The following is a 24388-nucleotide window of genomic DNA, read 5'->3' on the forward strand; positions in this document are numbered from 1 at the left end:
ACACCTATGTTCATCAATGATATTAGCCTAAAATTTTGTGTATGTGTGTGATATCTTTGTCTGGTTTTGGTATCAGGGTGATATTGGCCTTGAAGAATGAATTCAGAAGCATTTCTTTCTCTGCAAATTTTTGGAATAGTTTGAGAAAGATAAATGTTAACTCTTCTTTAAATTTTTGATAGACTTCACATGTGAGGCCATCTGGTACTGGACTTTTGTTTTCTGGAAGCTTTCTTTTTTTTATTTTTAAATGGTTGATTCAATTTCATTACCAGAAATTTGTCTGTTCATATTTTCTATTTCTTCCTGATTCATTCTTAGGAGATTGGACATTTCCAGAAATTTATGTTTCTTCTACATTGTCCATTTTATTGGAATATAATTGTTTGTAGTAATCTCTTATGATCCTTTGTATTACTGTGGTGTTGGCTGTAACTTCTCTTTCATTTCTGATTTAATTTATATGGGATCCCTTTTTTCTTGATGAGTCTAGCTAAAGGTTTATCAACTTTGTTTATCTTTTCAAAATACCAGCTCTTAGTTTCATTGATTTTTAAAAATTGTTTTCTAGCCTCTATTTAATTTATTTCTGCCTCATTTGCTGTCTGGCCCTACCTAATACAGTGGCTGCTGGCCTGCTGGAGTGAGTGCCTGGGTCCCAGCATGGCTGGCTTCATGGCCTGGTGACACAAGGCTGGCACTGAACCACTGGTTGGTAGCTGGTTATGTGGCCCTCAGGGGTCCTCGGACTGGGGCCAGCCTGCTGATGGTAGGGGCTGGGTCCTGACCCAGCTGGCTGCCAGACCACTGGTGGGTGGGATATCCCTTAAAGTACAAATTCTCTGGAATGCTTTCCTGAATCATCCCAGTAGAATGCAGTGGACCCTGCACTCCCATAGTCCTTTGCACATGCTTTCATCACAGCAGATAGCATGCTCTGCCCTATGTGGAGCTTGCTTTTCATCTTATCTAGTGGACCAAGAGTTCCTTCAAATCTCTATTACTAGCATGTAGTGCAGTAATAGCCACTAAATAAACATTAGTTGAATTAATGAGTGAATGAACAAAATGTGCATGGCATAGTCAAGTTGGTTGGAGTGCTCAATTTCTAAAGGAGTTGTTACAACTAAGAAAAGGAAAACTGCTTGAATTCAGATATTAATATTTCAAAATACTTTTTAAAGTCCCTGTGAAGAACATTCAGTTTTTTAGAAGAACTGATCTTGAGAAACAGTGACAGTTATAGCTGCTGGCTGATTCAGTTGAATATGAAATTTGTTTAATTTCATATTGGAAACATCTGTATTTGCTTGTATCAGTGCTCTACATTATAGTTTTCCTCTGTTTTTTAGTGTCCTCATCTGAGAAATATGAGTATTATCACTTACCCTTTATGTATAATGTACATTGTAAAAGCAAATATGAAAAGTAGTAAATATGAAAAGTACAATTTGTGATTCATAGAAGTAAAGATGATACTGTACATATTTTTGAAGTAGATTTCCCCAATTTTACACATAACTTGTTATCTCTGAAATTTTTGGACAATATAAACACTTGTAGGCTGTGAAGTTTATTTATTATACAGATGCATTAATTTAGAGTAGGGGCAGCAAATTTTGCCTGTAAAGGATGAGATAGCAAATATTTGAGTCTTTGCAAGTCAGCTGATCTCAGTCTCAATTACTTAATTCTGCCTTGTCAGTGTAACATCTGACCTAGGAAATATGTAAACAAAGGGGTGAGGCTGTGTTCCAATAAATTTACAAGGAAAAAAAGACAAGTAGGATTTGGTTCATGGGCATTAATTGTGACTTCTGATTCAGGCCAAGGGCAGAATAAGTTAATAAAGGTTACAAGATTTGTAACTTAGAGGATGGCTTTGGTGCTGGGAATGTATCTCATTTTTAAGGTTATCAATTCTTTATGTTGTACAAAGAAACTTATAATTCCCATTCATTTTTAATTTAAAGCATTTCTGTGTGTAGGGTAATTTTACCTGATGCTTTGCCATGTAAAAGAAACATGATTATAAATTATTACTCATTTTCTAATGTAGCTAACAAGCAATATTTAGTTCAAATTAGTTTGTATTTTCAGTTTGACTTGGGACTAGAGCATCCATTTTTGCTGAAAACACTTACTGTATACTTGTAATTGTCCACGAAAGGAATTTTTTCCACGTGAGTTTTCAGCTCGGCATTCATACATGCCTGCATCGTCCAGCTGCACATTGGGTATTTCCAGTACTGCCTGAGATTTACGCAGACGTGCTTTACCAGGAATATAACCATTAACCTTCACCCATGTGATTGTTGGAACTGGGCTACAATAAAGAAGGAAAATACCATTAATACACTTTCCACTATTAAGAACATAGATTTTGTTATCTGGTAATTTAAGCACTTAATAGGCTGAGTGCAATAAAGTGTCATCAAAATTAAGGACGGTGTGCTGGTTGATGTACTTCACTTTCCATGTGGATCGTCTGGTAAGTAGTTAGATTACAAGGAGGATAGTTTCCTTTTCTTTCGTATTTCAGAAAAGCAATTCAGAGACTCTATTTTACATATATATATATATATATATATATTCATATATATATTATACTTTATTTTTTTAACTTTGTAAATTTGTTTAAATGGCAAAAGTAACTTGGATAAATTACAAAATAATATATGCTTATTACAAACGTTGAACAAAAGAGTCAGGAAAAGTGAATTAAGAACTTTTTTTGCTCCCATCCCTTCAAGTATCTCCTTTCTGCAAAAAGAAATACAGTTAGCAAGTAATTTCCCACCTTGTCGCAGTGATGCATATATAAACACATATGATGAGTTATTTTATTAATAAAATATCAAATCCAAGACCAACTCCTGACTTATTCTGGCTAATAGCTGCATATTATTCCCTTGTATAGATGTATCAGAATTTAATCAACCATCCCCTATAGTTAGATATTCAGCATAGTCCCAACCTTTTTCATTTTTTTTTCTTTTTTGGCTACTAAGAAATAATATTTCTATAAGCAACCTTGTACATATATCATATACCATTGCTTTTCAGTTTCTACAGCATTCACAAAAGTGGAATTGATAGATCAAAGGGCGTGCACATTTTTAATTTTAATAAGTACTGCCAGATTGTTTTCCAATAATATAGTAGCAGTTTCCACACGTATAAGTAATATATTAGACTGTTTTCGCATATCTTTGCCACCGCATTATGTGATCAATCTGTTTAATTTTTGTCAGCATTGAAAGGTTAAAAGTGGCATTCTGTTAAAATCTCTCTGGACTCTAAGAAAGTTGAACATCTTTTCATAATTATATTGACTGTTTGAATCTGCTTTTCTGTGAATTGTTTGCTTATATTATTTTTCAATTATTTCTTTCACTTTTCTATTTGCCTGTTTGCATTGTTAATTTCTTAGAGTTCTTTGTGTATTAGGGCTATTATGACTTTGTTTCTCAGAAAAATTCTTTCTCAGTGTATTGATAGTTTATGATGGTATCTGTGATACAAGCTTATAAATATTTTGGGGAGAAACAAACATATTTGTAGTTTCCTTCATAACTTCTGAATTTTTGTTTTCTTGTAAAATTATCTGTAAACCCAAGTTTATGTCCATATTTCCTTCAGCGTTTCTGGTAACATTTTGTAAAAATTATTTTTTAGCAGTTGGATCTTTAATCCATCTGGACTATATTCATGTTTTTGATGTGAAATAGGAAGTGCAACTAATTATTTTAGCACCCTTAAAACTCCTTTTCCGACAATTTTTGGAATGTTGCCTTTGTTGTATAATTGGTTCTCACATGCTTAAATCTGTTTTGGGCTTCACAGTTTTCGATTTCTCACTACTTCCTTCCATATCTCCTGATCCAGAAACACAACTTTGTGTGTTCCCAGTCATATCTGTTAAAATGCTACTAATTATTTGAGACCCATTCTAAATGCCTCCTCTTCAGTAAAGTCTTCCCTTATTTGTGCAGTCGGCTGGGATTTTTTTTCTTTTAAACATCAAAGTGCTTTTTGTATGCTACTTGGATGTTTTGTAACATTTTACGATGGATTATAATTGCTAAATGTAGGATATTTTCCACTAATTTTCCTGACTGAAGCAATAACAATATTCACTATTATAAACAATACTATGATAAACACCCTGTTTATTTTTAAACACTTTTCTTAATTGTTTCTTAGGAATAAAATATAGACTTGAAATTGCTGTACTAGAGTTGACAATTTTTGCTTCAATATCCAGGAAAACTGAACCTTGCATTTTCAAATAACACTTGCATTGGCCTGATATATCATTCTTTTAATGTGTACAAGAATGGATTTGATATATTTTAAAATTTAAGATTTTTGCATCTTTATTCAAAGGTGAGATTGTCTGTGCTCATTAGGTTTGTTGGTTTGCATGTGTGCATATTTGTTAGTGAGTTGGTGGTTGCTTTGTTTACAAGCTAGCATTGACAGATTTGGTATCATAGTGATGGGTGATAGCTTGGTAAACATGCCAGAACATTCATATCTCCTATTCTGATAGCTTAAATAGTAGAGAAATTATATGTTCCTTAGAACACTGATAGGACTCATAAAAATTCACCTGCACCTGCCAACCATCAGCAGAGTTAGTTTTTTGAAAGTGTTTTCAATTTCTTCCATGTTTTCTTTAATTATTTGTATATAAATTTTTGCTTGTGTCAACTTTGGTGATTCATGTTTCCCTAGAAAATCAAGTATTTCATCCATAATTTCAATGTTTTAGCAGTGAGTTATATAAATGCCAATTGTTTAAAGGTTTAAAAAAGTCTTCCATCATAAGTGGTCACATGTTTTAGTAGTAGTTAAGCCTGTATTCTACATCCAGACTTCCCAGGATAAATACAGCTCTGCAACTACAAGTTTTTTTTTTTTTTTTTAAATAGACCTTTACTGGAGTATAATTTCTTCACAATACTGTGTTAGTTTCTGTTGCATAACAAAGTGAATCAGCCATATGCATACACATGTCCCCATATCCCTTCCCTCTTGAGCCTCCCTCCCATCCTCCCCATTCCAGCCCCTACATCATGACAAAGCACCAAGCTGATCTCCCTGTGCTATGCTGCTGCTTCCCAGTAGCTAACTATTTTACATTCGGTAGTGTTTATATGTTGATGCTACTCTCACTTCATTCCAGATTCACTCTCCCACCCCATGTCATCAATCCCATTCTCTATGTCTACCTCTTTATTCCTGGCCTGCAACTAGGTTCATCAGTACCATTTTTTTTTTTTTTTGATTCCATATATGTGTGTTAGCATACAGTATTTGTTTTTCTCTTTCTGACTTACTTTACTCTGTATGACAGACTCTAGGTCCATCCACCTCACTACAAATTACTCAATTTCATTTCTTTTTACAGCTGAGTAATATTCCATTGTATATATGTGCCACATCTTCTTTATCCATTCATCTGTCAATGGACATTTAAGTTGGTTCCATGTCCTGGTTATTGTAAATAGTGCTGCAATGAACATTGTGGTGCATACCTCTTTTTGAATTATGGTTTTCTCAGGGTATATACCAAGTAGTGGGATTTCTGGGTCATATGGTAGTTCTAGTTTTAGTTTTTTAAGGAACCTCCATACTGTTTTCCATCATGGTTGTATCAATTTACATTCCCACCAACAGTGTACGAGGGATCCCTTTTCACCATTCCCTTTCCAGCATTTATTATTTCTAGCTTTTTTGATAATGGCCATTCTGACCAGCGTGAGGTGATACCTCATTGTAGTTTTGATTTGTATGCAACTACAAGTTTTTTAATATCTAATTTCATTTCTTCAGCTACCCAAAATGTAAAATATGGTAGAAATAATAATACGTAGTTCAGAGGGGAATTATAAACATTTAATGATTTAAAGTACTACCTGGCACAGAGCAAATAGGTGAAAAAAAATGTTTACAATAATATGGTGATAATATTTGTATCTTTTTTAAAATTTGTATTTACAATTTTAATGGTTTGAGTATGTGCTTTCTCAATCTCCCCCTCCCCTTTTTAGCATTCGGTATTGGTTAGGGGCACGATATACCAGGGAATACAATAAAATTCAAACACAAAGATGCTATGTAACCTTAAGAATGTTATCTAGGTTCTATGATCTGGTTTCCCCAACTGTAAAATGAGGATATTTACTTGTTCTTTCAGAATGCAAATATCTTGAGGGCAGAGACATCATTTCTCTTGTTCAGCAGTATGTCCACAGTGTCTCATAGAGTGCTGGGCACATAGTTGGTACTTAATAAATGTTTATGAAGTAAATGAATGAATAAGTTTCATAACATGACTTTGAGCATTAAGTGAGCTAAGTTCTTATAAACTGCTTAGCAAAATACATTGTAAGTAGTGAATACCCAATAAATGTTAGTGACAATGATTAGTTTTGTCAAATATTTGTCTCTTTTACTCATCTTTAAAAAAACATTTTGAATTTTTAAGTTTTTGGTGTGTGTTTTAGAGTTTCTATTTTTTATTTCCTTATTCTTGTTTCTTGATTAGCACATTTATTATTGTACTCTCATTTTTTTAGCTGGAGGTGTGATATAGTTATTTGTTATGGTTAATAATAAAAGTATGACTGCTTTTACCTCTGATATCAGAGGTAACCACATGCCATATATTTTGACATGTAGAGATCATGACTTGTAGTTTCTGCTTTTTGGAACTTGTTAAATTAACCTTTGTAGCTAAATATAGAATGAATTATTGTGGAAGTTATATGTCCTTTGGAAAAAGAAGGTATATTTTATTTTTGATAAATGTTTTAAAATTAGATTTTAGATAGCTATTGTTAAATTCAAATACTATTTATTGAATAATTTTCAATGAAGTTATTAGTACATGGAATTGAGTGGAAGCAAACAAGTCAGAAGCCAATTAGATTTAGAGATGACTTCATTGCCAAAGAAACCAAGTGTCTCAGTTTAAAACAGCAACAAATCTTTGAGCATTTGAGCCTTAAAACAAAATTTAAGCCTCCAAATGTAGATCAACAGGAATTTGAGTTACAAAATCTGTACAGCCCCCAAGGAGGGTATACTCCTCAATACACATTTCAACTGTGGCCATGAAATAGAAAAAAAAAAAAAAGAAAAATCTCAGAGAGGGAAGTCAAGATACCCTGGAGGATAGACAAGGTAATTTCTTACAAAGAGTAATATCAGTGTCTAATTAAGAACTCTCTCATTCCTCCCACACACACAAGAGAGAAAAGCTTTACAATGAATGATCTTACAGGAGAATTTCATATTTGTGATGGAGCAGTGAGTAGTTTGGGACTCCTGTTCATCTCTTTTCTGAGTGGAATATTTTTTTTCTGTGGATAATGAACTTATCTTTTAAGTACATATGTTACAGAATCAAGATGATCCATATCTAGACCTGATGGAGATCTGGAAATCTTGGACTTGACTGGATGCAGAGGCCAGATGAGATTTGGTTTGTCTCCCTTGGGAAAAGGAACGAGTGCATTCAATGTGTTGGAAGAACCATAATATTCTTCAGGAGAATAGATTAACTAAGTGTTCAAAAAACACATTTTCCTTTTTCTCTGGACACAAAATTACGCCTCATTTTTCCAGCATCCCTTAGGTAGGGGCATGGGATTGAGTTCTGGTCAATAGAAAACGGAAAGAACAATGTACCAAACGTGATCCAGGAATGAAATTTCCACATGATCCTCCATTTTCACTTTTCCTGGGTCTGCTGGATAGATGTTAATGTCAATGATAACTCTTGCAGAAATAGGTATATATAAAATGCTTTTATGTCTTTGTTGTAGGGAGGAATTAGCTTTTAAAGCAATATATAAAACATTGCTACCCATAAAAATATTTATACATTTGACTGCGTTAATATTAACAATTTATTTTTATTAAAAGAACACAACTGTGGAGGAGTTACTTGCCACACAAATAACTGACAAAGCCTACAGATTAAAGAACTCTTACAAATGTATAAGAAAACAACTCATAAAAATGAGAAAAAGACAAAAGAAAAAAACATAAATTATCAAGAAACATATGACAGCACATTGAATCTCATTAATAATCAGGGAAATGCAAATTTAGATTACAATGAAATTTTATTTCATGCCTAACAGATTTGCAAAATGTAGTACTTTGAAAAACCTGGTAATTGTAGACATGGATATCAATCAATAAGAAGTCTTATACACATGGTAGGGTTTTATAGTTGTACAACAACTTTGGAAAACTATTGGAATCATCTTACAAGTGAGAATAATTACATATTCTATGATCTGGAAGATCACTAATGAGATGGAATGGAATTACTAATTACAATCCCCAGAGAAACTCTTGAACACGTCCACCAAGAATAATGTACACTATTTTTTATACTGGCATTTAAAAATAAACCTTTTTTAAGATAAAATTTACCAAAAATAAAATAAATCTATTTAAGTGTACAGTTTGAAGAGTCTTGACAAATGTACATGCCTATTCAACCATCACCTTAATTAAGTTAACAGGATGTAGAATATTTCTTTCACCCCCAGAAGTTTCCTTATGCCCCTTCCCTATCACCCTCACCCTTGTCCCAGGTGATCAATTATCTGACTTCCATAATTTAAGACTTTGTCTTTTTTAGTCTGTAATGTAAATTGAATCATACAGTCTGTACCCTTTTTAGTCTGGCTTTTTCTCTCAACATAAGATTTGTGAGATTAATCTATGTTGTTGTGTGGATCAATAGGTCATTTCTTTTAATGGTTGAGTAGTATTTTAATACATGGATAAGCCACAATTTGTTTACCCAGCCTTGACTATTGGACATTTGGGTTGTTTTCAGTTTTAAGCGATTATGAATAAAAACGCTTTGTACATTCATGTACAAGTTTTTGGTGGGCACATTTTTATGTCTCTTGGGTAAGTAACTAGGAGTACAATTTCTATGTTATATGATAAGGTAAATGTTTAACTGTATAAAAAACTGCCAGACTATTTACCATAATAACTATATAATTTTATACTTCCACCAGAAATGTATAAAATTTCCAGCTGTTTTACATCCTTGAAAAATACTAGGTATTGTCAATCTTTTAAATTTTATTCAATATGAATATCCACATGTTGCAGTACTATTTGTTCAAAATAGTATTCTTTCCCCATTGAGTTACTTGGCATTTTTGTGACAAACTAATCTTATATGTGTGGGTCTATTTATGGACTCTCTTCTCTTTCCTTAATCTGTAAACCTGTCTTATGCCAGTTCCTCACTTTCCTGATTACTACTGCTTTTAGAGAAAATCTTGAAATCAAGTGTGTTAAGTCTTTTATGTTCATTCTTTTTTTTACCAAATTATTCTGGCTATTCTATATTCTTTGAATTTTAATGTAAAATTTAAAAGTAGCTAGCTAATTTAAGTTTCCTGGGATTTTGACTGAATTATGTTGAATTCATATGTGAGTTTGGGAAGATTGACATCTGAACACTACTGAGTGTTGTAATCCATAAACATGATATATCTCTTCAGTTATTTAGATATTCTTTCATTTCTCTCAGCAATATTATGTGATTTCTCAGTGTACAAGTCGTGTGTATATTTTGTATAGTTTATCCCTAAATATTAACTTTAGTACTTTTTGGTAGATTCTCAACATAGTACACATACAGATCTACAGCATCTGCAGAGACTGTTTTACTTCTTCCTTTCCTGTCTCTAAGACCTTTTATTTCTTTTTATGGCTTATTTTACTATCTAGGATCCTTTCCCATTAAATGCTGGACATAAGTAGTTAGAGAAAAAAAGAAAGAGAAAAAAAGAAATGAGGCTATTTTAGTTTTTACCATTTAGTATGATGTTGAATATATATATATATTTAGATACCCTTTTTCTGGCTGAGGAAGCTTCCCTTTAATCCTACATTGTTAAGCATTTCATTAAGTATGTTGAATTTTGTCATATGCTTTTTCTGCCCTAACAAACATGAATGTAAGATTATTCTCTTTTGTTTTATTCATGTGACAAGTTGCATTAATTGATTATTAAGTTTATTTATTTATTTATTTATTTATTTATTTATTTATTTATTTATGGCTGCATTGGGTCTTCATTGCTGCGTGCAGGCTTTCTCTAGTTGTGGCGAGCAGGGGCTACTCGTCATTGTGATGCATGGCCTTCTCATTGTGGTGGCTCCTCTTGTTGCGGAGCACAGGCTCTAGGCACACGGGCTTCAGTAGTTGTGGCTCACGGGCTCTAGAGCACAGGCTGTTAGCTGTGGCACACAGGCTTAGTTGCTCCACAGCATGTGGGATCTTCCCAGACAAGGGCTCGAACCCATGTCCCCTACATTGGCAGGCGGATTCTTTACCACTGCCCCACCAAAGAAGCTCACATTAATTGATTCTTAAAAGTTAAACAATTTCTGTATTCCTGAGGTAAACCTCACTTGGCCATATGGTACCATTTCTTCCTTATGTGCCTGACAAAATACATCAGTGAAGCTCTCCTATTCTAAAGTTTTTGCAGTGGGGAGGTTTTTAATTACAAATTCAATTTCATTAATAGGTATGGGATAATTCAGTTTTTTCTATTTCTTCTTTTGCCAATTATGCAAATTATGTCCTTTAAGGAGTTTATTTAGTTTAATTGTAAAATTAAGTGTTAAACATTCCCTTCCTGTCATTTAATGCTTTAGAGTAGAGATATAGTGAAGTTTCCTCTTTCCTACTTGATATTGATAATTTGAATTTTATCTCTTCTTTTTTATGTTTATCAATTATATTGATATTTCAATATATTGATATTCCATTTTTTCCCATTGTCTGTCCATATTCAATTTCATTGATATCTGCTATTTAATCTTTCTTTCCTTGTATTAACTTTGATTTTAAAGTGATTCACATTTCTAATTGCTTAAGGTGGAAGTTTAGACCATTGATTTTCAAATTTTCCCTTTTTTAAACATACAAATTTACACTTAAGCATTACCTTAACTATATCACACATTGTGTTTTCATTATTATTCAGTTCAAAATATTTTCTAATTTCCCCCATGATTTCTTCTTTGACAATTTGGTTATTTAGTTGTGTTTTCTTGAATTTCCAAATATTTTGGTGACTTTTCAAGTATCCTTTTGTTATTGATGTACAGTTTAATTTTGTTTCAGTTAAAGATTCCACATATACACGATATCATATGATATTTGTCTTTCTGTGTCTGTTTTACTTCACTCAGTGTGACATGATATCACTTATATGTGGAATCTAAAAAAAAAAAAAGGTGCAAATGAACTTATTTACAAAACAGAAGTATTATCACAGATGTAGAAAACAAACTTATGGTTACCACAGGATAAGCGGGGGAAGGATAAATTGGGAGACTGGGGCTGACATAAACACACTACTATATACAAAGTAGATAACTAATAAGAACCTACTGTGTAGCACAGGGAACTCTACTCAATACTCTGTAATGGCCTATAGGGGAAAAGAATCTAAATAAAGAGAGTATATATGTAAACGTATAACTGATTCATTTTGCGGTACACCTGAAACTAACACAAAATTGTAAATCAATTATATTCCAATAATTTTTTTTTAAAAAAGAATATACTCTCTAAATTTTCAGTCCTGTAATAAGGAGTGATACTTCTTTTATGACCTACCATATAGTTAATCTTTGTGAATGTTCCATGAGTAGATTTTTTAAGTGTGTTCTATAGTTAGTGGCTGTAGTATTCTTTAAATATAAGTTATGTCAAGTTGGTTAATAATTGTATTCAAGTCTTCTGTACTTTACTGATTTTCTGTCTTTTTGTTCTTGTAATTGATAAATTACTGGAGAAGAATGTTACTTTATTGATTTTCCATCCTGCTATTCTTGTAATTTATAAGTTACCAGAGAAGAGTGTTAAAATTTCCAATTATAATTGGGGATTTGTCAATTTCTTCTTTAATATCAAATTTTCCTTCTTATATTTTAAAGCTTTGTTATTAGGTACATATACATTTTAGATTTCTAATATCGTCTTGAGAAATTAATCTTTTTATTATTATGAAGAGCCTATCTTCATATTAGGTATATGTGCTAAAGTATACTACCTGATATTAAGATAGTAACTTTAACTTTCTTATGAGTAATGTTTATATCTTTTTTATCCTCTTGCTTTCAACATATATACTCTTGATAGATGATAGATAGATAGATAGATAGATAGATGACAGATATAAACACATTTAAAATGGGATTCTTGTAGACAGTATATTATAGTATTATAGGGTCTTGATTTTTCATCCAGTTTGACAATGTCCACCTTTGGTGTGTTTTAGTGAATTTACATTTAACACAGTTATCTATGGTTGGGTTTGAAGTCTAGTTTTCTTTCTACTTCATCAGTTTTTTGTTCCTTTTTTGACCTCTTTCTTTTCCTTATTTTCCTTTAATTACTTATTATTATTATTTTTTATTATTTCATTAAGGCCCTCTATTGATTCATTAGCTATAGCCCTTTGTTCTTTTTATGTATATATTGTTGTTCTAAAGCTTGGAATATGTATCTGACAATATTATGCTCACTTGTTTCCCTTCCCATATTTTGTGCTATTTTTATCATATACGTTATTTCTACATACTTTATAAACCATCCACCACATTGCTATTATTTTTACTTTCGAGAAAAAAGTAGAAATTAGAAATTTTAGAAATTAAAAAGAGGAAATATATTTTCTATTTACACACATTAAAAAAGAAAAAAGTGATTTCTAGCTTTTCATTCATTTATGGGGATTGGAGTTTCCAAATAATATTAGCTTTCCTTCAGCTTAAAAAATGTTCTTTAGCATTTCTTATAATGCTGTCTACTACAACAAGTTATTTAGGATTTGTATTTTTGTTTGTTTTGTTTTGTTTTATCTTGACCATGGTTTTATTTTGCTTTCATGTTGGAAGAATATTTTCACTGGAAAAATAATTCTGGATAGACTATCTTTAAATTTTTTCTTTTAATAATTTTTTAGCAATTAGATTATGGTGTGCCTTATACTGCTTGCATTTCATTGAGCTTTGGATATCTGTGGAGTTATATTTTTCAATAATGTGATAACTTTTGACTATAATCTTCAAATATTTGTATGCCTATCACTATCTTCTGGAACTAAACTTCCATATATAGTAGATAACTTAATGATTGTTCCATAGATCTCTTAGGCATAATTCAATATTTTTTCTCTATATATTTTATATAGTTTCTATTGCTCTATCTTCAAGTTCATTCATCTATTCTTCTGCAGTGTCTAACCTGATATTAAGCCAAACAAATAAATTTTTAAATTTAGTCATTAATATATTTGTAAGAGCTGTTTTAAAATGTTCCTTGTAAATGTATAATACCTGATATTTCTCTGTGTTTTATGACTGATTTTCTCCTGTTTACAGTTCATTTTTTTGCTTCTTCATATTTCTAGCAATATTTGTTACATCCTATACATTGTCAGGTACCTGATTTTTTTAATTTGTTCCTTAACAATTGGTAGATTTTGTTCTGACATGCAAATTTACTTGTAGCTCAGCTTAATCCTTATGAGGATTGCTTGTAATCTTTGTTAGGATGTGTTCAGAGTAGTCTTTATTTTAGGACTAGGTTAACCCTTGTCCTAAGGTCTGGTATTTTTTAGGTTCTCTGGTGAATTAACCATTTTTGTTCATAAAATTTTATCACTTTGATTGGTTGGGATTTTCATTTCTTTTGACTCTGTACAATGTCCAGTATTTTTTCAGCTTCCTGGTGGTTTTTCTTCTCCAATAGTTTTTCTTAGAGTGTGAAGTCTCACTCTATACATACACTGCTTATTATTTGGTCAGTTACTCAATGATATCCCAATGTAGATTTGAACAAATCATCCTCTGTGTTGCTTTCCCTTTCTGTTATTCTGCCTTATAAATTTCAGTCACCTCAGCCTCTCTGCTACCCTTTCTCTGTCTTTTCAGCTCACTGAGACTGTTGTGCTCTTCTTGGGTTCTTCCTCCCTAGGTCAGTTTGTGGTAAATGCTTCCTGGCAGAAAGCTGGAATGATACACATTAGTTTTCTATTTATTAAACAAAGTAAATAAACTACACATACCCTCAACAAAGGTTGTGGAAACAAAAGGAAGCCATGAATGATTACATATATTATAATATGAATTTATCAATATTTTTAAATTAAGAAAAAATAAAGAATATTTTGATATATATCCACATGTTATAAGATAATTTTGTTAAAGCAAATCACAAGGATGATAAACAAATACTTCAGGCTGTTGGTTCCTCATAGGGAAAGGCAGGTGGGATTGGTGAAGACCACACAATGACTTCAAGATTATTGTTACTTTTGGTACTGTTTTGATTCTTATGTTTGTTGCAGGGTTCTTAAGAATTATTTTATATTAAAGATATGTTATATTAAAATGTGTACATCAAAAGTGACTGATATTTTTATTTTTCACTCATGTATTCTCAGACATAATTGTCATCCTTTTCCAAATAAAAATGTGTTGGATAAATAAACCTACTTTAACATCTAATTTTCTTTTTCTATTCATTTTATTATCATCAGGTTCTATAATCACTATTTGTTTATGTGATGGCATTTCTAGTACAGCTCTCTTTTTTTTTTTAATAATAGATGTATATCTAAAAGAATTTACATGAAGTCATTCATATTTTCCTACCAATCTATATGGTAATATAGAATTTCAAATCAATCTTGGAGGTCAATTCATTTCTGACACTTTACATTAAGTTTCTTCATCTCTACATTTACTACCAGTTATATAATCTACACATAAATAATTTAATGCCATAGAGAAGTACCACTGAAAAGAAAGCTTGGTTCTTTCATATGAGAATATTCCCTTCTTGATATTATTTTCTTACATCAAGATTTCTATATTTCCTCCTCAGTAAAATACAAAATTACTGAACTAAACACTTATCTTGCATGACATATTTTTTCTGTCTCTAATCTTTACATCATTTCTAGCTTAGTTTGTGTTTGGGCCTTAATAAATGGAATTATAGCTGACCCTTAATTATTTATCTAAGAACATACTACCTCAAATAGTAATGGCCAAAGTTAAAATTGCCATTCTCTACTTTCTTAAGTTTTTAATGCCTTAATTTTCAGTAGTATATTCACAGACTTTCTGACTCTTGTTTGAATCATTCTAGCTACTTTATTTATTTTTTTTTGTAAGTTTATTTCCTAATTGACAATTTTTTTTTGATAACTTACAAGAGACTCCTGTCTTTTCTTTTACGGTACGCGGGCCTCTCACTGTTGTGGCCTCTCCCGCCGCAGAGCACAGGCTCCGGACGCGCAGGCTCAGCGGCCATGGCTCACGGGCCCAGCCGCTCCACAGCATGTGGGATTTTCCCGGACCGGGGCACGAACCCGTGTCCCCTGCATCGGCAGGTGGACTCCCAACCACTGCACCACCAGGGAAGCCCTAGCTACTTTATTTTGTAACAAAATCTTAATTCCTATGCAACATCTCTTTCAATCTCCCAGGGAAAGAACTCAGCATTAATAGACAAAAAATGTGAGATGTAAGGCAAGGCTGTGGGATAGTGATGAGTAGTTTCAGGTTATGAGATTGAAGGGGACATGAGAAAACACTTCTGAAAGTAGGAAGAAAAAAATGCACTTTGATGGCATAAGAAGGAAGATCTAGGAAGGAAAAAATAAAGAGAACTTCAGTATTAAGAGTGATTATGGTCAAAGTTTCAAGAGTTTCAAGTGTGTTCATTAACTCCTTCAATAAATTTTTTCCTAGTTCTTACTGCATGCCAGAACTATATTAGAAGTGAAGATTAATGAAATAACTGATAGAATGCATTAGGGAATTTCTAACAATTATAAAGGCCGAAAAATGAACTAAATGATTGAAATACAAAGGGAGATGGTGTTAAGAGAACATAGTCAAGAAGACTGTTTATATTAGACTGGAAAGTGAGGGAATGTAGTCCAGAAAAGATGAAACATGAGGTGAGCTTTGAGGGTTAGGAAAATTTATCTAGGCAACAAAAGTATGTTCCTGGCAGTGAAATCCATGTGCATAAACAGGATATAGCATGGGATAGCATGTCAGATTGATGGAACATCACATAATGTAATGTATGTTACACTGCATGATGTGTGCAGGAAAGTGCTGGTAAGTCTATGAAAAGTGCATGTTTTCCCTTCAAAAACAAAGATATATTCAATAAATTTTCAATGCCGTTTACTTCCTTTTTTACTTTCTTATATTCTCAAGATTAGTATTCTAAAATTTTTGCCTGCAAGTTGTTAGAAGCTTTGGAAAGTAAAAATTTCAAAAAGCATGCGTGGAGTGGCTGAAGACTTAATTGGAAAGATTTCTGTATGGAATGATATGCACAAGCTATGATTAAATGAAATAATGATCTTGAGCCTAGTAGCAGTTCTAACTTTTTACAGGCATTTTGGACAGCTCATATTTATTTATGTTGTTCATGACACCTTAAGGAAAATAATTTTTGCTGTTTTCAAATGACTTCTTTATAATCAAGTATGTTTCATTCATTTTTCTTTGTAGGTACATAGGATTTTTTAAATATCTGAGAATATGGTAAAATTTGAATCTACTTAATATTATAATATTATTCAAAGAAAATTTCTTTTCAATAATAATCTGAAGTGGGGTTTTTGCTTAAAAAGAGGACTTATTTTAGCTACACTAAGAAAATGAGTAGAAATGTCAGCTTTGATGGTAAGGCAGAGACGGTTATATTTTTCCTTATTTTAGACTGTTGAACTTATATCTGTTCAACTATACATTTTATTTTCATGTAGAATAAGCAAAGCAACTTAAAGAAGGTAAAGGAGCTTTTTCTTACTAATATTGTACTGAGAATGGCACTATTCATTTGGCTCAAAAATACCCCTGCTAACAAGTAAAAGATTGTGAAGCTACGTTGAAATTCTGACACATGCTTTTTGTTATGCGCTGTCAAAGTGACAAGATAAAAAGTGCCTCCAAATGTAGCTCTAGAAAGTAAGGAAAGTGTTGGATGAACTTTAGCCATTGTTGAATTCATTAAAGGTATTTTTTTAAAGATCATTTTTATACATATGATAAGGTAGTGTGTGGAATCTGTCAAGGCAGAAGGAATACTTAGCTGTAAAGATTTAATGATTTCAAAGGAAAGTACTCCCCAACTGCAAATCACCATACATAGACAAACTGTAGGTATATCTAATGGAGCTTCCTATTTTCCTTGCATAAGTCACAAGTGAGATATGAATTTTACATCTGATTTGAAAATATACACAGTTATGGCTCCTTTGTGACTTGCACAGAAAAGAAGGAAACATTGTATAGCTTTGATAGAAACTGAAAAAACTAAGTTTTGTAACTTTTCTCTAAGAAAGCACATAAAAAGCCATCATAAAAAAAAAGGTATTAAGCTAAAGTACTTTTTTTCTTTTATGATCCTGTAACTCAAAAAAAAAAAAAAAAGAATAAAGCTCAACTGCTAGTGTAGGTGATCACTACTACTACTAGCTACATAATATGCAAAATCTTCGAAGGCAGAAGTTTTCTATGTAAAAGTTTGGAAACTTTCAGCAACAGTGAGCATGATGCCCAGATCTTTCTTGAGAGGGTTTCACCTTTGAGGCAAGAAACCAGTGTCACAGTCACCAACAATTTGACTAGTTAACATTTAAGGAGGAGAAATTAATTGCATCTAACTTACGTACAAACTTTAGATCTGTCTGCTTTCTGATTCTTGACTAATGTATTGACTCATAGCCTTTTTCCACTCAGGAACTAAGAGTCACAGTTCAGACTGTGACTTAGGCAAGTAATCAAGTTTGGGTAAAGAATCTTGGTAGTCTCTGTGTGGTTATGGTCCTGCATGGTCTTTATATTGGGTTGGCCAAAAACTTCTTTTGGGTTTTTCCACAGATGTAATGGAAAAACCCAAATGAACTATTTGGCCAGCCCAACATTTTTATCATTGTTTTATAAAACTTACTACTTTTCTTCCCTTTAAAGAAAGTAATGTAACAGTGAAAGCAGTTAATTCTGAGGTCAGTCCATGTCTCATATATTGACAATTGGATGCCAGTATATGAGTCATGTAGTTCTTTTCCACATGTAGTTCTTCCCAGGTGCTTCTTAGCCCCCAAATCAGAGGAGGCTCTTAAATTCAGCCAAATGAGGACTTGGAAGAATCACATGTTAAACTGTTTTTGCCAAGGAACAACAAGACTAGGTTTGTAGATAGCTGAAGGAAGTGTCTGGAATAATGATATATTTATTCATTCATTCATTAAAAAATTATATATGATGTATGTACTATGTGATATGTTGTAATAGATTTTATAATAGATATGGGGGTTTTAATGATAAACCTGATAGACATGGAACTTTCATACAATTAGTTAGGTAATGACTTTAAAGAATAATAGGCATGATTTTGATGAAGTACAGAGATAGGAGCACCCAAGGCAGTGTGGTGGGAGATGGAGAATGTTTCCTTAAGCAAGTAACATTAAGTTCATTCTTGAAGGTGAGCAGGAGTTGTCCAGTTAGAGGCAAAAATTTTCAAGGAAAAGTTAGTAGCATGTGCTGCCTTGTAAGAGAAAATGATGTATTTAAGGAAATGAAAAATTCAGTATGTTTGGTGGTGACAGGCCTGAAGAGGTAGGCAGGAGTGAGCATGAAGTGCAATAAAAGTAATTTTAAAGAGCTTGGACTTTTCTTAATGGCTACTGAAAATCTTTGAAGCATTTTAAGCAGATGTGTGATGTTCATATGTGAGTTTAGGACAGGGCTCTACAAACATTTTTTACAGCAAGATATAGTAAACATTTTAAGCTTGCAGACTAGATGGTCTCTGTTTTAAGTACTCAAGTCTGCCATTGTAGTGAGAAAGCAGACATGGCAATATATAAATGAATGGGTATGGCTGTGCTCCAATGAAACTTTGTTTATGAAGAAAGGTTATCAGTCATAGTTCATAGCTTACCAACTCTCTATTTAGGATATTATATTTGCAGCAAATAGAATGCATTGAGAATAAGTAAAATTAGAGGTAGGGAGAAAAATTAGGGGGCTGATGAAGATATCTATATGAAAGATGACTCTGGTCTAGACAAAGGTAATGGAGTAGAAATAAGAAATGGATATTTAAAATATTTAAGAGGTAGAAATAACAGAACTTGAGTACAATGAGAAAAAAGGTTGCAATGTTAGTCACCGGGATTTTGGCTTATATAACTGGAGAACAAGAGACACTATTAATTGGGCTCTTAATATGGGCCAGACACTGTTCCAAGTACTTTGTCTTTGTACATATCAACTCACTGAATTCCTTCCTCCCTTCCCTCACATTAACATGAGATCAATTTCCCTAACAAATTTTTAAGTGTCCAATAAGTTATCATATTGGATCATCAGTGCAATGTTTTGTACAGCAGATCTAGAACTTAATTATTCTCCATAGATGAAACTTTATCATAGTGAATAACAACTCCCTATTTTCCCTCCCCATTATCCCCTGCTAACCATCATTCTACTCTCTACTTCTATGTGTTTGATTATTTTATATACCTCATCTAAGTGGTTATCATGCAGTACTTCTCATTTTGTGACTGGATTTTTAATTTAGCATAATGTTCTCTAAGTTCATCCATATAACAGGATTTCCTTGCTTTTTTAAGGCTGAATAAAATTCCATTTTATTGATATATAACGTTTTCTTTATGCATTAATTTATCAATGTACATTTAGATTGTTTACAAATCTTGGCTTTCGTAAATAATGCAACAATGAATATGAAGTGCAAAAATCTCAAGACCCTAATTTCATTTCTTTTGAGTAAATGCTGAGAAGTGGGATTGCTGAATTATATGGTAGTCACATTTTTAATTCTTTGAGGAGCCTCCATAATATTTGCCATAGTGGCAGCATCATTTTACATTCACACCATCAATGTCTAAAGGTTCCAATTTTTCCACTTTTTTACCAATACTTGCTGTCTTTTGATTGTTTTGATAATAGCAATCCTAACAGGTATAAGGTGATATCTCATAGTAGCTTTGATTTGTATTTCCTGATGATTAGTGATATTGAACAACTTTTCATATACCTTTTAGCCATTTGTAAATCTTCCTTGGAGAAATGTCTATTCAAGTTCTTTGCCCATATTTTAATCAGATTATCATTATTTTTTTTTAAATTTTTGCTATTGAGTTGGAGTCCCTTATATATTTTGATATTAACCTCTAATCAGATATATGGTTTGCAAACATTTTCTCCCACCCTGTAGATTACATTTCATTCTGTTAATTGTTTCCTTTGCTGTGGAGAAGATTTTCAGATTGATATAGTGTCATTTGTTGATTTTTTGCTGTTATTATTTGTGTTTCTGGTGTCATATCCAAGAAATCATTGCCAGATCAATGTCATAAATTCTTCTCCAATGTATTCTAGGAGTCTCATAGTTTCAAGTTGTATGTTTAAGTTGTTGATCCATTTTGAGTTGATTTTTTTGTATGGTGTAAGATAGGGGTTGAATTTTATTCTTTTGCATGTAGGTATCCAGTTTTCCCAACAACATTTGTTGAAGAGACTTGCCTTTCTTCATTGTATGGTCTTGGCACTCTTGTCTGAGATCAATTGATCATATTTGTGTGAGTGTATTTCTGGGCTTCCCATTCAGTTACATTAGTCTACATGTCTGTCTTTATGTCAATACCATACTGTTTGAATTACTGTAGCTTTGTTATATAGTTTGATATCAGGATGTGTGATGGCTCCAGCTTTGTTCTTCTTTCCCCAAAAAATTTTCTCTCTTTGAGGTCGTTTGTGGTTCCATAAGAATTTTAAGATTTTTTTTTTTTTAATTTCCAAATGCCATTGGAATTTTGTCATAGATTGCATTGAATCTGTAGAATGCTTTGAGAAGTATGGACATTTTAACAATATTATATCATTCAGTCTATAACATAAGATGTTTTTCTGATTATTTGTGTCTTCTTTATTGCCTCACCAGTGTTTTGTAATTTTCAGTGTATGTCTTTCACTTCCTCAATTAAGTCTATTCCCAAGCATTTTGTTCTGTTTTATGCTGTTGCAAATGGGATTGTTTTCCTAATTTCTCCTTCAGATTGATGTTAGTGTACAGAAATGCAACTGATTTTTGTATGTTGTCTTGTATCTTGCAACTTTACTAAGTTAATTTATTAGTTCTAACAGTTTGCGTGTGTGTGTGTGTGTGTGTGTGTGTGTGTATGAATGTGTGTAGTTTTAAAAGTTTTCTATGTTAAGATCATGTTATCTGCAAACAGATAATTTTACTTCTTCCCATCTTACTTTGATGCCTTTTATTACTTTTTCTTGCCTAACTGATTTGGAACTCCCAGTACTATGTTGAATAGACATGTCAAGAGTGGGTATCCTTGCTTTGTTACTGATTTTAGAGGAAAAATCTCTCAGGTTTTCAGCACTGAGTATAATGTTACCTGTGGGATTTTTATTATATGACCTTTATTATGTTAAGTGAATTTTCTCCTATTTTCAGTTTGTTGGGAGTATTTATTATGAAATGATGTAGAGTTTTGCCAAATATTTTTTTCTGCATCTAATGAGATGATCATGTGGCTGTTGTCCTCTCTGTTGATGTAATGTGTCATAGTACTTGATTTTCATATATTGAACCATTGTTGAATCACAAGAATAAATCTCACATGGTTGAGCTGTGTAGTCCTTTTAATATACTGTTCAATTTTGTTTGCTAATAGTTTATTGATAACTTTTGCATCTATCTTCATCAGAGATATTAGCCTGTAAGCTTTCTTTTCTTGCAGTGTCTTTGCCTTACTTTGGTATTAGGGTAGTCCTGGCCTCATAAAGTGAATTTGGAAGAGTTACCTCCTGTTTAATTTTTGGAAAAGTTTGAGAAGGATTGGCATTAATTATTCATTAAGTGTAAAATTCACCACTGAAGCCATCTGGACATGGACTCTTCTTTGTTTGGAAGCTATTGATTACTGATTCAAACTCCTTACTAACTGTACATATGTTTAGATATTCTATGCCTTCGTGATTAGGTCTTGGTAGGTTGTATGTTTCTAGACATTTATCCATTTATTCTATGCTATCTAATTTTTAGCATATAATTGTTCATATTAGTCTCTAATGATTCTTTTAATTTTAGTGGCATCAGTTATAATGTCTCCTCATTCATTTTCTGTTATTTATGTGAATCTATTCTCTTCTCTTCTTAGTGAGCCTAGCTACTGTTTTGTCAATTTTGTTTATCCTTAAAAACAAACAAACAAAAAAAACCCTTTAGTCTTGTTTATTTTTTCTATTTTTTTTTCTATTCACTATTTCATTTATATCTGCTCTAAGTTTACTTCCTTCCTTCTGTTAATTTTTCTCTTAGTTTGCTCTCTTTTTCTAGTTGTTTGAGGTATAAAATTAGGTTGTTTATTTAGATGTTTATCACTATAAATTTTCCTTTTAGTACTACATTTGCTGTATCTTACACATTTCCATATGTTGTATTTTTGTTTTCATTTGTCTCAATATATTTTTTAATTTTTCTTTTGATTTTTTTCTTTGACTGTTTGGAGTGTGTTGGTTAATTCCCATATCTTTGTGAATTTTCCAGCTTTTCTTCTATTATTGATTTCTATTTTCATTCCATTATGGTAAGAAATAATACTCGGTATGATTTTAATCTTCTTAAATTTGTTAAGACTTGTTTTGTGGTCTTACATGTTATCCCTCCTGCAGAATGTTCCATGTGTGCTTGATAAGAATGTATATTCAGGAGGAATAAAGTCAGAAGCATGGAGGAGTGAAACACTCCCTTTTTCTCTCTCTATCTACAATCAGTAAAACATCCCAAAACCAACAAATTTGCCTTAGGTAAAAGTGTAAAAGAGTAAGGTGATAAATAGACAGAAACAGATAATTGTCACTCTTTATCAGAATAGGTTTTAAACACTTTATTATAGCATAAAGGTTAAAGGGGAGAAAGTTAAAAAAGAAAACAGCTATATCTACTAAGAGTTGGTAACAAGTTCACAACATACAAGGGAGAGTTTGAGACAAAAAAAAAAAAATACATAAAAGGGGATGAGGAAAAGGATGGAACCCATATATGTGAATGAAGATTAGAAGCTATCATCAGGAAAAAGGACTATTTTATCAATGAGAGGTTTTATAAAAACCTAATGGTAACCATAAAACATAAATCTAGAGCAGAAACACAAAACAGAAAAAAAGACACAACTGCAAAAAATGTCATAGAAAGCCACCAAACTAAAATGGCAGACAGACATACAAGAAAAAAGAAAGAGTGGAGATATACAGCAACCAGAAAACAAATGGTAGTACTAAATCCTCATTTATCAATAATCATCCTAAATGTAAATGTTTGATTTCACCAATCAAAAACAGGGTGGCTGGCCGGATTGAAAGCAAGACCCAATTATATGCCGCCTAGAGGAGACTCACCTCAGCTCTAAAGACAGAGACTCAAAGTGAGGGGATGGAAGATGATATTCCAAGCAAATGGCAGCAAAATGAAAACAGGTGTAGTCATACTCATATTACACAAAATAGACGTCAAGCCAAAAAAGCTAAAAAGATGGACACTACATAGTGATAACAAAAAATATTATAAATAATAACTTAATAGAGTAAAGCTGCAGGGTACAAAATCAACATACAAAAATCTGCTGTGTTTCTATACACTAACAATGAGCTGGCAGAAACAGAAATTAAGACAACAATCCCATTTACATTCACAACATAAAGAATAAAATACTTAGGAATAATTTTAACCAAGGAGGCAAAAGACATGTAGACCGAACTATAAAACACTGTTAAAGGAAATTGAAGAAGACAAAAATAAATGGAAAGACAGTCCATGTTCATGAATTGGAAGAATTAAAATGTCCATATTACTTAAAATAATTTACAGTTTCAATTTAATCCCTATCAAAATCCCAAGGACATTTTTCACAGAAATAGAATGGAATTCATATGGAAACACAAAAGACACTGAATAGCAAAGGCAATCCTGAGAAAAAAGTATGAAGCCGGAGGTATCTCACTCCCTGATTGCAAACTACATAACAAAAGTATAGTAATTGAAACAGCATGGTATTGACTTAAAAACAGATACTTAGATCAATGAAACAGAATTAAGAGTCCATGAATAAACTGATACATATATGGACAATTGACTTATAACAAAGAAGTAAAGAACATAAATGGAGAGAGAATAGTCTTTTCAATAAATGGTGTTGGGCTCAGGTGAGCAGGTAACACATGGGAGTGC

At 32.3% G+C, this 24388-nt stretch overlaps 1 protein-coding gene across 1 annotated transcript in view; it reads right to left on the reverse strand.

Annotated features, from left to right (window-relative positions):
* Positions 1–24388, reverse strand: part of CNTN5 (contactin 5) — a 504363-nt gene that overhangs the window by 286967 nt on the left and 193008 nt on the right. The window contains exon 7 of the mRNA XM_024760353.1: positions 2145–2326. Coding sequence (XP_024616121.1) covers positions 2145–2326 — 182 coding nt within the window. The remainder of the gene's footprint in view (positions 1–2144; positions 2327–24388) is intronic.

The sequence above is a fragment of the Neophocaena asiaeorientalis genome, unplaced genomic scaffold (assembly GCF_003031525.2).
Source record: "Neophocaena asiaeorientalis asiaeorientalis breed wild unplaced genomic scaffold, Neophocaena_asiaeorientalis_V1.1 scaffold601, whole genome shotgun sequence".
Lineage (NCBI taxonomy): Eukaryota > Metazoa > Chordata > Mammalia > Artiodactyla > Phocoenidae > Neophocaena > Neophocaena asiaeorientalis.